The following is an 18,040-nucleotide window of genomic DNA, read 5'->3' as shown; positions in this document are numbered from 1 at the left end:
TGAAACTCCAATATTTTGGCCACCTGATACAAAGAGCTGACTCATTTGGAAAGACCCTGATGCTGGGAAATATTGAGGGCAGGAGGAGAAGGGGACGATAGAGAATGAGATGGTTGGATGGCATGACCGACTCAATGGACATGGGTTTGGGTGAACTCTGGGAGTTGGTGATGGACAGGGAGGCCTGGTGTGCTGTGATTCATGGGGTCTCAAAGAGTTGGACACTACTGAGTGACTGAACTGAGGTGCCAAGACTTGTTGATTTGATTTCAGTGAACACTTGTGACTGTGATTTTTGGTGCCAGGTACAGTATTTGATTGTAAAATGCAGGTTTGAATAGAATATGGTGCTTTTTAGGATATCACCATTAATTAATAAGACACATACACACATAAGTGTACTAGAACTTGACTAGTATTGCTGTTGAGGCACATGCAGCATTGCATGGAAACACAGAAGAGGGAAGAATTGTTTTCTGGGGAGTGTCTGTAAAAAAAGATTTTGAGCTCAGCCTTAAATGATAGAAAGTATTTCTTAAAGTCAGAGGAAAAAGAAGTGATTTACAAGAAGAGAGAATAGCAAATTTGGAAGTGGGAAAGCAGAAAAAGGTATTTTTAGAAACTGCACAAAAATCTGCATAGTGTTTATATGGAGTGTTCATGGAGGGGACACCAAGACTTGAGAGCTAGTTTGGAGTTGGGTTTTAAAGGATTTAAAGGGACTTTTTGTTTTTTAAAGAGGAAAGACTAAATGATCTTTTTATTCTTTTTAGAAAATATTGCAAAATTGTGGTATGAAGAGGCAATTAAAAATTATGCAGCTAAAAATATAGGGGAAAGATACAGAAGATTATACACATATGTCAGGACAGTTAAATTGGTAAAAAATGTAATGAGTTTTTAAAATTTTGAGGTTTTAATGTCCATGGTAAAAGTTTATTTTTAACTCTTTGAAATATGTGTAGGTTCAGTTGTGAATTATGAATTACAGATTCACAGAGAAATCCTGTATACCCTTCAAACAGTCTACTTTATTCAGATTTTAACAGTTGCACACACTTGTGTTTGTGTATATTTAGTTCTATGCAGTCTTTTCACATGTGTGGATTCATATGAGCAAACCACAATCAGATACATAACAGTTCTGTCACAGGAATCCTTTGTGCTACCTAATGAACCTTTTTTGACATCTTAAGAAGCTTAGACTGTTTGTTTTTAATTAAAGTGTAGTTGCTTTTGGCTGGTCAGGTGGCAGTAGTGGTAAAGAACCTTCCTGCCAGTGCAGGAGGCTAAGAGACGTGGGTTCCATCTCTTGTGTTGAGAAGATCCCCTAGAGGGAGGGCGTGGCAACCTACTCCAGTATTCTTGCCAAGAGAATCCCATGAACAGAGGAACCTGGCAGGCTACAGTCCACAGGGTCACAAAGAATTGGACTTAATGTTTGTTTCATGTGTACAACATAGCGATTCAGTATTTTTACAGATTATATTTATTTAAAGTTATAACCATATAATGGCTGTTTTTCTGTGCTGTACAATGTATCCTTGTTGCTTATATATGTTATGCATAGTGGTACCTCTTACTCCCATAGTCCTGTCTTTCCCCCTTTCCTTCTCCCCACTGGTAACTACTGAATTTGTTCTCTATATCTGTGAATATGGTTTTCTTTTGTTATATACATTGATTTGTTTTATTTTTTAGATTCTACAGGTAAGTGATAGCATAGGGTATTTGCCTTTCTCTGTCAAATACTTATTCCACTAAGGTTAATACTCTGAAGGTTTGTTCATGTTGTTGCAAATAGAGCTTAGACTGTATTGTGTCCCCCCGAGTGTGATCTTCAGATCACCTGTAATAGAATCACCTAGTATGCTTGTTAAATACACAGAGTCCTACCTTAGAAACATTGAATTAGATTTTCTGGAACTGTGACCTACATTTAAATAAACTCCCTAGGTGCTTCTAAAGTGCTTCTTAAACTGTACTTATGAGGATATGACTTTGAGGTGATATTCAAAAAGTAAAAAGAAACATGAAATATTTTTACAGTATATTTTTAACAGCATATTAAAATTTTGATTTCAACATGAAATAAATATGAACACTATTAAGATATTTAACATTCCTATTTTTCTATATGGTATTCAAAATCCCGTGTATGTTTTACACCTACTGTGCATGTCAGTTTAGATTAGCCACATTTCGAATGCTTAATAACACGTCTAACAAGTGGCTACCATACAGGGTAGACAGAGCAAACAGCCAGTACAAAGGCCCTAAGGAAGATTCATGTAGAGATAGCATTTGACATTCAGAAGTTGAAATTATTGGTCTAGAGCTTTGGGAAAAAAAATCAAACTAGATATATAGATTTAAAAATCATTGCCATAAAAGAGTTGTCACACAGTATAATTCTCAGATTTTCAGTGAAAACTTATTAGAATCACCAGTAGGGCTTTTTCTAATTGCATGATCCCACTGCAAGAGGGTGTGGAACCGCCTGGAGGAAGGGGAGAAATGGGGAGGTGTGGATGGATCTCAGGGAGAGGGAGAGCATAGGCAGGTATGGAGTTTCTCCTTTGTTGATTCTGATAGCCCCTCCCTACAAGCCCCACTCCTGGTTGGGAACTACTGGTGGTTTAAAGGGAGTTGAGTAGAGATGCCAATAAGACAATTGAGAGATGGATGGAGTGCGAGTGAAGCTAAGTAAAGGAGGAGGAGGAAGAGGTCAGGGTATTTGCAAATTCAGATGTTATTGATGATCATTGAGGACGGACTTTAAATGGAGTGTTCATCTGGGCCAAGATGGGTTCTGAAGATGCCAGTGAAGACTGAACTGCTGCCTAGCACTTGAAGGTCAGAGCTAGATTGGCTTCAAGAGTGGCATGCTGTGCCCTTCCAGGCAGAGTTCCTCAAATCCTTCCTTTAAATTTGGCTAAAGTCCATCTATATTCCCTCTCTTGTCCTTTCAGCTGTTATTAGTACATTTTAGTTAATTGTTTGTGTATTAACACAGCCTGTCCTCATCCTGGCCACATTAGAGGATCACCTGGGGAACTTTTTAATAAAATGTACCTGTTCCTAACTCCCTCTCCATCTCAGAAAAAGTCAAAATTGCTATGAGTGGAACTTGGCCTGGACATCATTATTTTTTAAAACTTAAGTGATTCTAATGAGCCAGGGTTGAAAGCTGTTGATGTAGAAAGCATAGTGAAGTCTGTGACAGAAAATAAGTTTTGCTCATCATTGTGCCTCCAGAGTTTGACTCATTGTGTGGCATATGGTTGGTTAGCTCTCAGTAAATGTTTGTTAAATAAATGAAATACTAAAGAGCTAGCAAATGAGGAACTGTGGCCAAGGAACTAGGCAGGCCCTAGTGTACAGCTTAATAAATTAACAGTTCCTTTTTTAATGATGATTAGTTACCAGGCAGATTCTTAAATACACTGCAATTTGGAATCCTTATTAGTGTGAAACTTTCCTCAAACTCATCTAAATCTCAGTACTAACATAAAATCTCAGGTATAAAAATAGGCTAAAAAATGTTAGGGTTATTATCTAAGTCTTTTTGTTTGATTGCACATACCACAAGATGTAATATTGTTCTACTGAATACAGTATACAAGAAAAATTATTGCATTTAGGATACAGGATTTTTCCCATTAATTTGAAGCAATTACTTCCAGTTTTCACAGAAATAACTATAACTCAGTAAATCCTATTATATTTAAAATTTAATAAACATCCTATTTATAAGAATAAAATTATTTGTTATGACCCTTTTAACCACAGTAACTTTAATTAACTCTTTGGCAGTTGCCTTTTACAACTTCTAGTGAAGACAGATGGAAAGAAATAAAATGTTTTGCAAAAGTAAGCTGGTAGTCACTAATATACTGCATGATTATCATGGGTATAGTTTATAGAGCACCCATAGCCTAATAGTAGTAGGTACCTCAATAAATGATAATTCTTTCTGGTACACATGTAGCTGATGCTGTTCAAAAGGTTTAGAAAATCAGGTTTAATCTGACATGGTTTAACATTCTAAAAATGCATTAATTTTTCCACAGATGAAGAGAAGCAAAGAATTGGTAACTAAAAATCATAATCAAGAAGACATAAGTATTCTTCGTTGTTGGAAATGTAGAAAATGTATAGCAAGTTCTGGTTGTTTCATGGAATATCTTGAGAATCAAGTGACTAAGGTGAGTACTGCTAACTGTACCATGTTCAAATGATTTCCTAGTATAGGAATGCTGGGGACACGTCTACACATGGACCCATATTCCTTCCATACCTGACGGCTTTTACCTTATTTTACCTTATCCACGGAAAACAATTCAGAGTGGATTTCAAAAGGCATCCAACCTTCCACAGTTACCATCATTTTACCTCCAGCTACTAACAATAATGTGACCTTAAAGTTTTTTTTCAATATAAATTTATTTATTTTAATTGGAGGTTAATTACTTTACAATATTGTATTGGTTTTGCCATACATCAACATGAATCCGCCACAGGTATACACGTGTTCCCCATCCCGATCTGCCCTCCCTCACCCTCCCTGTACCATCCCTTTGGGTCGTCCCAGTGCACCAGCCCCAAGCAACCAGTATCATGCATCGAACTTGGACTGGCTATTCGTTTCATATATGATGTTATACATGTTTCAATGCCATTCTCCCAAATCATTCCACCCTCTCCCTCTCCCACAGAGTCCAAAAGACTGTTCTATACATCTGTGTCTCTTTTGCTGTCTCGCATACAGGGTTATCATTACCATCTTTCTCAATTCCATATATATGAGTTAGTATACTGTATTGGTGTTTTTCTTTCTGGCTTACTTCATTCTGTATAATAGGCTCCAATTTCATCCACCTCATTAGAAGTGATTCAAATGTATTCTTTTTAATGGCTGAGTAATACTCCATTGTGTATATGTACCACAGCTTTCTTATCCATTCATCTGCTGATGGACATCTAGGTTGCTTCCATGTCCTGGCTATTATAAACAGTGCTGCAGTGAATATTGGGGTACACGTGTCTCTTTCCCTTCTGGTTTCCTCAGTGTGTATGCCCAGCAGTGGGATTGCTGGATCATAAGGCAGTTCTATTTCCAGTTTTTTAAGGAATCTCCACATTGTTCTCCATAGTGGCTGTACTAGTTTGCATTCCCACCAACAGTGTAAGAGGCTTCCCTTTTCTCCACACCCTCTCCAGCATTTATTGCTTGTAGACTTTGGATCTCAGCCATTCTGACTTGTGTGAAATGGTACCTCATTGTGGTTTTGATTTGCATTTCTCTGATAATGAGTGATGTTGAGCATCTTTTCATGTGTTTGTTAGCCACGTGTGTGTCTTCTTTGGAGAAATGTCTATTTAGTTCTTTGGCCCATTTTTTGATTGGGTCATTTATTTTTCTGGAATTGAGCTATAGGAGTTGCTTGTATATTTTTGAGATTAGTTGTTTGTCAGTTGCTTCATTTGCTAGTATTTTCTCCCATTCTGAAGGCTGTCTTTTCATCTTGCTTATAGTTTTCTTTGTTGTGCAGAAGCTTTTAAGTTTAATTGGGTCCCATTTGTTTATTTTTGCTTTTATTTCCAATATTCTGGGAGGTGGGTCATAGAGGATCCTGCTGTGATGTATGTCAGAGAGTGTTTTACCTATGTTCTCCTCTAGGAGTTTTATAGTTTCTGGTCTTACATTTAGATCTTTAATCCATTTTGAGTTTATTTTTGTGTATGATGTTATAAAGTGTTCTAGTTTCATTCTTTTACAAGTGGTTGACCAGATTTCCCAGCACCACTTGTTAAAGAGATTGTCTTTAATCCATTGTATATTCTTGCCTCCTTTGTCAAAGATAAGGTGTCCATAGGTGCATGGATTTATCTCTGGGCTTTCTATTTTGTTCCATTTATCAATATTTCTGTATTTGTGCCACTACCATACTGTCTTGATGACTGTGGCTTTGTAGTAGAGCCTGAAGTCAGGCAGATTGATTCCTCCAGTTCCATTCTTCTTTCTCAAGATTGCTTTGGCTATTCAAGGTTTTTTGTATTTCCATAGAAATTGTGAAGTTATTGGTTCTAGCTCTGTGAAAAATACCATTGGTAGCTTAATAGGGATTACATTGAATCTATAGATTGCTTTGGGTAGTATACTCATTTTCACTATATTGATTCTTCCAATCCATGAACATGGTATATTTCTCCATCTATTAGTGTCCTCTTTGATTTCTTTCACCAGTATTTTATAGTTTTCTATATATAGGTCTTTAGTTTCTTTAGGTAGATATATTCCGAAGTATTTTATTCTTTTCGTTGCAATGGTGAATGGGATTGTTTCCTTAATTTCTCTTTCTATTTTCTCATTATCAGTGTATAGGAATGCAAGGGATTTCTGTGTGTTGATTTTATATCTTGCAACTTTACTATATTCACTGATTAGTTCTAGTAATTTTCTGGTGAAATCTTTAGGGTTTTCTATGTAGAAGATCATGTCATCTGCAAACAGTGAGAGTTTTACTTCTTCTTTTCCAATTTGGATTCCTTTTATTTCTTTTTCTTCTCTGATTGCAGTGGCCAAAACTTCCAAAACTATGTTGAATAGTAGTGGTGAAAGTGGGCACCCTTGTCTTGTTCCTGACTTTAGGGGAAATGCTTTCAATTTTTCACCATTTAGGATAATGTTTGCTGTGGGTTTGTCATATATAGCTTTTATTATGTTGAGGTATGTTCCTGACCTTAAAGTTTTAAGTGCAGTATCACAGACCTAAGTTGAAGATAATAGTCCATGGTTTTTTTTTTTTTTTTTAATCCCTACTGTGAGTGAACCTTAGTCATCACCACACAATTAAATTTAAAAAAAAGTATAAAATGTTTTTATATGTATATTATATATATATATATATATATATATATTAAACATATATTGTTGTTGATTTTGTTGTTATTTAGTCACTCAGTCATGTCTGACTCTTTTGCATCCCCTTGGACTGTAGCCTGCCTGGCTCTTTTGTCCATGGGATTTCCCAGTCAAGAATACTGAAGTGGGTTACCATTTCCTTCTCCAGGGAATCTTTTCCACCCAGGGATGGAAGTTGTGTCTCTGTGTCTCCTGCTTTGGCAAGTGGATTCTTTACCACTGCGCCACCTGTGAAGCCCCAATATATATTAGACATATATTGTATGTACACCTGTATGTTTATATAGGTGTATATATTATACAGTCAAAGGAGAAGACTCTTGAGAGTCCCTTGGACTGCAAGGAGATCCAACCAGTCAATTGTAAAGGAAATCAGTCCTGAATATTCATTGGAAGGACTGATGCTGAAGCTGAAACTCTAATACTTTGGCCACCTGATGTGAAGAACTTACTCATCGGAAAAGATCCTGATGCTGGGCAAGATTGAAGGCAGGAAGAAACGGGGACAACAGAGGATGACATGATTGGATATCATCACCAACTAGATGGACATGAGTTTGAGCAAGCTCTGGGAGTTGGTGATGGACAGGAAAGCCTGGAGTGCTGCAGTCCATGGGGTTGCAAAGAGTCAGAGAGGACTGAGCAACTGAACTGAACTGATCACATGTGAATACATATGAATATACTGAGAGCAATATGCAAGAGGAAATATCAAAGAAGTCCATACTAGATAGTTATCCGTGGACTTTACAGGGAAGTCTCAGTTTAGCAGAGAGTGGTTATAATTACCTGTCATTGTTTTCCCCTTCTTTGAGTGACTGTTTTGTTTTCTTTTTTGCCTCATTTGATCATGATTATTTCCTATCCACTCTCACAGATTAGCCAACTTGAACTGGTAATAGTGAAAGACTTTGGTGGCATGCTTACTGCATGTCAGATACTTTTAAAAAACTGAAAACATTTTAATTGGAATAAAAGTTTTCATGGTGAGTATTTATTGGGTATAGTATAGCTTGATAAATTTTTTCAGCCCTGCTATTAATCAGATCAAGATGTATGATGTTTTCATCACCCCAGAAATCTATCTTGTCTGTTTTCAGGCAATGTTCACCCCCTCACATGGAAACCACTGTATTAATGTCTATCACTGCCGACTGCTTTTGCCTGTTCCTGACCTTCATTCAGAAGAAATCACATACTCTTTTGTACCTGACTTATTTTGCTCAGCATAATGTTTTAGAGGTTCATTTATGTTTTATATGTAGTGGTTTGCTTCCTTTTTCCTGAGTAGTATGCCATTAATGAATATACCACAGTTTATCAGTTTTTTATGCTGATAGATATAGTTTTCATTTTGGGGTTATGAATTAAACTGCTATCAGTATTCTTATAAAAAGACTCTGTGTTTGTGTTTTGTTACTTCTTTTTGATATATATATATATAGGAATGATGAGGGAATTATACAGTAGGTGTATTTTAAAGTTTTTAGAAACTGCTTGTAGTTTTCCAAAGAAAATGTTCATTTCCAACAGAAATGATGAGAATTCTAGTTGCTCAATATCTTTCTCTACATGTGGTATTTTCAGACTTTGTAATTTTGGACATTGTGGTAGATATAGTGGTATATCATTATGTGTTTAATTTGATTTTCCCTAGTGAAAATGATGTCCAATACATTTTTTGATGCTTATTGTTGGTTCAGTTCAGTTCAGTTGCTCAGTCATGTCCAACTCTTTACGACCCCATGGACTGCAGCATACCAGGTTTCCCTGTCCACCACCAACTCCCAGAGCTTCCTCAAACTCATGTCCATCTAGTTGGTGATACCATCCAACTATCTCATCTTCTGTGGTTCCCTTCTCCTCTTGCCTTCAATCTTTCCCAGCATCATGGTCTTTTCCAATGAGTCAGTTCTTCGCATCATGTGGCCAAGGTACTGGAGTTTCAGCTTCAGCATCAGTCCTTCCAGTGAATATTCAGGACTGATTTCCTTTACAATTGACTGGTTGGATCTCCTTGCACTCCAAGGGATTCTCAAGAGTCTTCTCCAACACCACAGTTCAAAACCATCAGTTATTTGGTGCTCAGCTTTCTTTATAGTCCAGCTGTCACATCCATACATGACTACTGGAAAACCCATAGCTTTGACTAGATGGACCTTTGTCAGCTAAGTAATGTCTCTGCTTTTTACTATGCTGTCTAGGTTGGTCATAGCTTTTCTTCTAAGGAGCAAATGTCTTTTAATTTCATGGCTGCAGTCATCATCTGCAGTGATTCTTGAGCCCAAAAAAATAAAGTCTCTCTCACTGTTTCCACTGTTTCTCTGTCTATTTGCCATGAAGTGATGGGACCAGATGCCATGATCTTAGTTTTCTGAATGTTGAGTTTTAAGCCAACTTTTTCACTCTCCTCTTTCACTTCATCGAGAGGCTCTTTAGTTCTTCTCCACTTTCTGCCATCAGTTCAGTTCAGTTCAGTTCAGTCGCTCAGTCGTGTCCGACTCTTTGTGACCCCATGAATCACAGCACGCCAGGCCTCCCTGTCCATCACCAACTCCCGGAGTTCACCCAGACTCACGTCCATAGAGTCAGTGATGCCATCCAGCCATCTCATCCTCTGTCGTCCCCTTCTCCTCCTGCCCCCAATCCCTCCCAGCATCAGAGTCTTTTCCAATGAGTCAACTCTTCACATGAGGTGGCCAAAGTACTGGAGTTTCAGCTTTAGCATCATTCCTTCCAAAGAAATCCCAGGACTGATCTTCCGAATGGACTGGTTGGATCTCCTTGCAGTCCAAGGGACTCTCAAGAGTCTTCTCCAACACCACAGTTCAAAAGCATCAATTCTTCGGCGCTCAGCCTTCTTCACAGTCCAACTCTCACATCCATACATGACCACAGGAGAAACCATAGCCTTGACTAGACGAACCTTTGTTGGCAAAGTAATGTCTCTGCTTTTGAATATGCTATCTAGGTTGGTCATAACTTTCCTTCCAAGGAGTAAGCGTCTTTTAATTTCATGGCTGCAGTCACCATCTGCAGTGATTTTGGAGCCCAGAAAAATAAAGTCTGACACTGTTTCCACTGTTTCCCCATCTATTTCCCATGAAGTGATGGGGCTGGATGCCATGATCTTCATTTTCTGAATGTTGAGCTTTAAGCCAACTTTTTCACTCTCCACTTTCACTTTCATCAAGAGGCTTTTTAGTTCCTCTTCACTTTCTGCCATAAGGGTGGTGTCATCTGCATATCTGAGATATGCAGTTATTGATATTTCTCCTGGCAAACTTGATTCCAGCTTGTGCTTCATCCAGCCTGGCATTTCACATGATGTACTCTGAATCATGTGAAATAAGCAGATGACAATATATAGCCTTGACGTACTCTTTTCCCAATTTGGAACCAGTCCATTTTTGCATGTCTGGTTCTAACTGTTGCTTCCTGACCTGCATGCAGATTTCTCAGAAGGCAGGTAAGATGGTCTGGTATTCGCATCTCTTGAATAAAAAATTTTTTCCACAGGTTGCTTTGATCCACGCAGTCAAAGGCTTTGATGTAGTCAATAAAGCAGAAGTAAATGTTTTTGTGGAACTCTCTTGCTTTTTTGATGATCCAATGGCTGTTGGCAATTTGATCTCTGATTCCTCTGCCTTTTCTAAATCCAGCTTGAACATCTGGAAATTCATGGTTCATGTTCTTTTGAAGCCTGGCTTGGAGAATTTTGAGCATTACTTTGCTAGTGTGTGAGATGAGTGCAATTGTGTGGTAGTTTGAACATTCTTTGGCATTGCCTTTCTTTGGGATTGGAATGAAAACTGACCCTTTCCATTCCTGTGGCCACTGCTGAGTTTTCCAAATGCTGGCATATTGAGTGCAGCACTTTCACAGCATCATCTTTTAGGATTTAAAATAGCTCAACTGGAATTCCATCACCTCCACTAGCTTTGTTTGTAGTGATGGTTCCTAAAACCCATTTGAATTTGCATTCCAGGATGTCTGGCTCTAGGTGAGTGATCACACCATTGTGGTTATCTGGGTCATGAGGATCTTTTTTGTATAGTTCTCCTGTGTATTCCTGCCACCTCTTCTTAATCTTCTGCTTATTGGTTAAACATTGTTTTAAGTGTTTTATATTATTCATTCCTGATAATATAAAGATAGAAAGATTGTCTTGAAGGAAATAAGCTATCGTCTCCTTTTTATAGATAAGGAAACTGAGCCACAGAAGATTAAATATATTGAATCTGATTGTACTGTTACTAAGCAGTGCAGTTAAAATTAAATCTGACTGTGAGAGTTCTGACCCCCACACTCTTTTTCGTGCCTTTGCTCCTCCCTCAGGGTATCATGAGCAAGAGAAATTCAAACACTGCACTAGGGTATAGAGGGATAGGTTGTGGAAGAGAGTGATACAGAATTGAAAAATCTTTCTGGTTCTCTAGGAGGTTTTATATTATATGCACATAAAACATACATATTTTAAACCTATTAAAAGGCTGTCTCAGGAATAATTCAATATCACTGTTAACTCCAGGGAGAAGGAGGAATGTGTAAATAGAGGGGGATCCTGAGAGGGTTTTTAAAGTAGTGGTAATGTACTCATTAAACTGGGTAGTGGGTGTATGTATTGGTGTTTGTGTCTCTTTAAAGATTTCTTTAAACTATACAAACATCTTTTGCATTAGGACACATATATTTGGTGTAAATATTAAAGAGGAACATAGAAGGATCTGTTTTAATTAAAGGAAACAATAAAATAAAATATTGGAGTCTAAAAGTAATTTATAAGATGCTGGGCTGAAAGAGGGGCTTCCCTGGTGGCTCACATGTTAAAGAATCTGCCAGTAGTGGGGGAGACCTGGGTTGGATCCCTGGGTCAGGAAGATCCCCTGGAGAAGGGAATGGCTACCCACGCCAGGATTCTTGCCTGGAGAATTCCATGGACAGTGGAGCCTGGCGGGCTATGGTCCATGGGATCACAAAGAGTCAGACATGACTGAGCACTCATATTTTTACTTCATGCTGAAGGAATGCTAAATTTATCACCTATCCAATTACCTTAATTTATTACCTATTAACAGTATAATTTAAAATATATCTATGTATAAAATAAGTGTTTTACTTGTTTCTGAAAGTGTTTTTTTTTTTTTTTTTTTTTTGGTCTACTTTCTGTAGATGAAATCACAATGTAGGTAGGCATTCTGCTGGAAATTGCTGCTTTTAGTAATATCAGCCTGTAGTATAGCTCATTTTTCCCTTCTATATAGTATTCTAGTGTATTAATATATCACAATTTGTAATGCGTTCTGCCACTGAGTTCTATCTAGCTGTTGTGCTCTGACAAGCTGTGCTGCTATGAGTCTTCTTGTCCGTATCTTGGTAAACATGGGCAGGGGTCTGCACTGGAAGTGGAGCATGCATCACAGGACATGTGCATCTTCACCTTTACTGGGCGATGCTAAGTTGTTTTCAAGTGTCAGTCTGTGAGTAGTGGTTAAACATTGCTGTGATTCCACATCTTTTCCAACATTTAACATCTTCTCATTGTTTAAGTCTCTATGTGTTTCCTGTGAAATGTCTTTTTTTTTTCCCCCTTTTCTGTTTTTCTGTTGTGCAGTTTTGATTTTGGGGAGCTCTTTACATATTCTGAATACTAATTTTTGTTATTGTACTGCAGACATCTTTTACTAGTTTATGTAACTTTTATTTCACTCTTTGTAGTATCTTTTGATGAACAGAATTTTTGATATAAGGTAGATGGATTTATTAGTCATCTCCTTTATGTTCTATATTTTTTTTCTTAAAAAATTCTTCAGTACCCCTGAGGGAAAGTTTTTCTTTTTTTCCCCTTTCCTCCTACTGAATAACAAAATTGAGACAGACAAGCTTTTTCTTTTGTTTTTCTGAACAACAGGTTTATTTCTCATTCACCCTTATGCTGATGTTATAACCCTGCTTTTTGTAGGAGTTCCCCCTTAGAGTCTCCCAACGCTGAGCAAAGCCTGGACTTTGTCTCCTTTCTTCATCATCCCACGCAGGTATGAAATGGCCCTCAGAAGGACATAGAGGATCAGGACACTGAGGAAATAGCATTCACTGAGGAACTGTTGGTTCTAGGACCACAGTTGTTTAGCCCTGACCAGTGCCAGAAAATGAAAGCCTCACACTTGGCTCTCAGTGCCCACAGAACTAGGAATGAACTGCAGACCAACCAAATACCTTCAGAGTTAACCTTGTTAAAAGAAATAGCAGAAATATTCTCATGACTTCTTTTTTCATAATATTGATCCATGTATCAGATTGGTGGAAGCTGGGTCATACGTGGAACTTGAACTGTAAGAGAATCTGGGACATTTGAGCTTTAGTTTTCCAGCCACTGGCATGTAATAAGGCATGTGACTGGGAATTTAGAATGGAATTCTGAGACAGTCTACAATGTTCACAGGTACAAAAATGAGCTTCTTCTCTACCTTCAGGCTTGAGATACCTGCAATGTGGGCAAGAACCAAAACAGAAAGCAAAATAACAATGAAAACCCTAAAAGCAGAACATAACAAAGTTGACCTCCGTTTGTGAAGTCTGATGGGGTGGGGTTTCCGGGTAGAGATGGTGTCCTCAGTTTTAATTTCTTAGCTTTGACACAGTTTTGGACAAGTTTCTGTGGCCTAAAAGACATTTAAATAGAGAGATCTAGGAGGCTGCTGGTTCTATGGATATGGGATTCAGAACAGACATCTGAACTAAAAATGTGGTTTTGGGAGTCATCAGCATTTAAATGGTGAGTGAAAGTAGATGAGATCACTATGCAGAGTGTGCATGGAAAGAGAAAGGAAGGAGCCTAGGAACATTTAAGGGATAGACAGAAAAAAAAAATTACAAAATAGGAAAAAAAGAATAGTGAGAAATACAGGAGTGAAAATCAAGATACAGTGTTAATGGAAGTCAAGCAATGAATGTCTTCCAGAAGGAAGTATTGGTTAGTAGTATTGAATGCTATAGGGAGATGTAGAAGACCAGATACTGCTTAATGTGCAAGTTGTATACTACATAATTCTAGAAGGTGCTAGTCTGTGAAAGGTGCCCCCAGATTTGTACAAAAATGTACAAACTGTATGGCCAAATGTAGAGATTCTGAATGAGAATTTAAAGCGTGCTTTGGTTTTAGCAAAGAGGAGATCATTGGTCAGTATTCTTTGTAGTTGTGAGTTCTAAACCCTAAAGTGACTGTATCTGGAGACGGGTCTTTAGGAGGTTATTAAGGTTACATGAGGTCATAAGGATGGGGCCTTAATCCAGTAAGACTGTGGCTTATAAGAGAAAGAGATTTCTCTCTTTCTCTTTCCATGTGATGACACAGAAAGAAGGCAGCTATCTACAAACTAAAAGGAGAGTTCCTACCAGTACCAAAGCATGCTGGAGCTTTGATCTTCAGCTTCTAGCCTCCAGGATTGTGAGGAATACATGTCTGTTGTCTAAGCCACCCAGTCTGTGGTATTTTGTTATGCCAGTTCAAACCAACTAAGACATGACGGGCCCTGTAACAGGCTCAGGAAATACAACAAAGAGCAGAAGAGAAATGTTCTTTCCTTTTGAAGCTTTCAGGATAGTGTTCAATCATAAATATTAAATTATTAGCTGCATAAGTGGGAAAAAAGGAATCATATACGGGGCCATGAAGGTAGGACGTGCACAGGGGATTGTTGTAAGGCAAAGGCTTTCCTGAGGAAGTGACTTTTGTGGAGATATGGTAGATGAGTAACCCAGGTAGTGCCAGACAGAGGACATTCCGAGCTTTGGGACCAGCATATTCAAAGGCCCTGTGGTAGAAAGAATGTGATATATCTCCATGAAACTAGAAGATTTCTATGATTGAAGTGCAGGGATCAAGAGGGAATTTGACCAGATTTGAGGCTAGAAAGATGGGTGTTGATTAGATCATTTCTGTTTTTTTAAGACAAATCAAGGACTGATCATTTTCCTGAAAAAGCTGGAAAGTCAATGAAAAGGAGTGACATGACCCTTGAATTCTTAAAAATCATTTTGGCAATTATGAAAGAGTGAAATTAGAAAGTTAGCAAGAATATATGTAGAGGATGGTCTGCCTTTAAGGCTTTTGATTTCTTCTTATTCATTCAGACCTTTTGAGTAAAAAAAATCACTCTTGAAGTACTTTCTCAAAGTGCAAATAGGAAAACCAGGCAGTCCAGCTTTTTATTATCTGACCTTTTTACTATAATGTTTATAGCTGCAGTATTTAAATAATATAGTTGGCTCACTTTTAATGTATTGGCTAGGGGAATGTTATTACTAATGTTGCAAATGTGTTAAAGTGTTAAACATCTTTCAAAATAGCATGTAATAATATTACATTAATTTAACTGCCAAGAAATTATTCATCAGCAATCAGAAACACAATGATAGAAGAGGATACAGACATACCCAAATCAGTCAAAAGGATTTCAAAAAATATTCAAATGTAAATTGATGATGCAGTATATTGTTAAAGTATGCTGAAAGATTTGTCTGCTCTGGGAGATACAGGAGATTCAGAGTCTGATTAATTCTTGATTTTGATAGAAAAATCGACATCAGTAGGATACTACTAAATGTGTAAATAAAAATATTTCTTTTCAAATTAGCATAATAACACTGCATATTAGTTCTCCCCTCTGCTTTGGCCCTAAAAAGTTTCAGAGCCAAAATTGTGTTATAGCTCTAGAAAGTATATGAGACCTTGAAACATGGTTTTTGTAAACTACCATCATTCCTGTTTCTATTTTACTTTTTCTGTCCTTTTTCCTTAATTTGGATCCAAATTAAAAAATTGAAACAAAATAGCATACAATAATAAATTATGCCAACTTTATACATTTAACCTGTTCTGCTCAATTAAAACTTTTAACAATCATTAAATGATAAGGTAATGCATACAATTTGTAATTTTAAAATTAAGTTCTTTGTACATAGCCACTGAAAACATATCTACACTTAAAGAAAAAATGAAATAACAATGCATTAGCTCCCCCTGCTGCTTGAACAAAAGATTTTATTTACAAAATATTTTGTCAACATTTTTTTCTGACAGCATTAAGTGAAATTTGCTGTTAGTTACTTCTCTTCCTTCACTTCCTCCTTTGTCCACATGATAAACTTGAGACATAAAAAAACTGTCTAGTGAGGTTTGTAAAATCCTAATTTTACCATGTTCCTAATTTTCAGGCTATATTTTCCCTAAGGAGATAACCTGACATGCAGCTATTTTAAGCCTTTAAATTCCTTAAATGAAATTGCTTCATGTTTAACAATTCATCCTGAAATACATTAATTAAAACTTGTTTTATCACATGTATTTGTGTTTTTTTTTCAAAATTAAGTGATTATAGATTTTATAAACTTAATAGATTGTCTTATTTTACCTGTAAAATTAAATTGAAAGTAAATATCATGAATATCATATATTTCTAAGACTGTGTAATTACAGTTGAAATAGTTGTCAGTCTCATTTATAATTGAGGCTTCTGTGTTAATCCTAGCTTTCTTTGTTTGCCATATCTAATTTTCAGAAAAGGAAACAATACTATATATTCTTTACCCAGCCTTTTATGCTCCTCCCACCGTTATCAACTGCTGTAACTGATCTTTGTCTTTTTTGTTGGTGCGAGTATATACTTTAACTTTTAAATATTTAAAGAAAAATATGTGCTTGCTTTATGTTGTGTGAGTGCATGCTAAGTCACCTCAGTCATGTCCGACTCTTTGCGAGGCTATGAACTGTAGCCCCCCAGACTCCTCTGTTGATGGGATTCTCCAGGCAAGAATATTAGAGTGGGTTGCCATCCCCTTCAGGGGATCTTGCTGATCCATCCAGGGATCGAACCCGAGTCTCCTGTGGCTCCTGTGTTGCAGGTAGATAGATTCTTTACCGCTGAGCCACCTGGGAAGCCTTGCTTTATGTTAATAGTTCTCAAATCTAAGAGATTGGTTTGGGGGGGTCACATATCAGAATCAACTGGAATTTTTTTCTAAACCTTGCTTTTTTCTACATGTTAGTGTATTATTTTTGTTTAATTTAAAAGTAAGTTATATTTCCAATTTTTTTTGTTTTGTTTTGCTTTTCTGGTAACCCTTTGGAAGACTAGTAATATTGTGCTTTAAACCATACTTAGGCTAACATGTAAGGGAGATGAAAGTGTGAAAGTATTAGTTGCTTAGTTGTGTCTGACTCTCTGTGACTCCATGGACTGTAGCCCGCCAGGCTCCTCTGTCTGTGGGATTCACCAGGCAAGAATACTGGAGTGGGTAGCCATTCCCATCTCCAGGGGATCTTCCCAAGCTAGGGTTCAAACCTGGTCATCTGCATTTCAGGCAGCTTCTTTACCCTCTGAGCCACCAAAGAAGCCAATTGTCCTATAAAAATAGTATTGATTTGGTATAGGAAGTAACGGTGGAAGCTCAGTGAGTTGAGTTCTGAAACCAGACTGCCTGGATGGAAATCCTTGCTTTGGTGCTTCCTATGTGACCTTGGACAGGTTACATAAAAGTTAGTTTCTCTTGTTTCAGTTTCCTTATTTGCAAAAAAAACAAAACCCTTGAAACAGTACCTGGGCATAATAAGCACAGTACAAATGCTTGTTACCTGGTAAAAATAAGATGTACATTGTAAAACTTCCTTCACCTACCTAGATCTATGACTCCAGTGTTTATTCTCAATAGGATTGCATGAAAAACATCTTTGGAATTTATAACAGACGGTTTCCTAGTATTGTAATCAAAATATGTGATTAAATATGATCATTTTATCTGATTAAATGAAATAACAGAATATGAACAATGAAATAGAAATATGAGATAATAAGTGTAAGGTAAAATGCAGTCCCTGCCATATAAATGAGTTTCTTTACTCCTTTTGTATTGTCAACATTGCGTCTAGTCATGACTTAATGATTACTCATAGGTTCATTGCCATTATTTTACTTTGATGTAATTTTCTATTCTTTATACCAATGTAGAAATTCCCTGGTGGCTCAGCAGTAAAGAATCCACCTACCAGTGTAGGAGATCTGGGTTTAATCCTTGGGTCAGGAAGATCCCCTGGAGAAGGAAATGGCAACCCAC

General features: G+C 37.3%; 1 protein-coding gene across 4 annotated transcripts in view; it reads left to right on the top strand.

Moving 5' to 3' along the window:
• The window catches only part of RNF180 (ring finger protein 180), a 283,868-nt gene that overhangs the window by 33,530 nt on the left and 232,298 nt on the right, over nucleotides 1-18,040 (top strand). For all 4 annotated transcript variants that reach the window (XM_061393438.1, XM_061393436.1, XM_061393437.1 and 1 more), the window contains exon 2: nucleotides 4,074-4,208. In XM_061393438.1, the coding sequence (XP_061249422.1) occupies nucleotides 4,074-4,208 (135 nt within the window). The remainder of the gene's footprint in view (nucleotides 1-4,073; nucleotides 4,209-18,040) is intronic.

Source organism: Bos javanicus, chromosome 20 (assembly GCF_032452875.1).
Source record: "Bos javanicus breed banteng chromosome 20, ARS-OSU_banteng_1.0, whole genome shotgun sequence".
Classification (NCBI taxonomy): Eukaryota; Metazoa; Chordata; class Mammalia; order Artiodactyla; family Bovidae; genus Bos; species Bos javanicus.
Note: the sequence above shows the minus strand (reverse complement) of the source record. Positions and strands in the feature narration are given on the sequence as shown.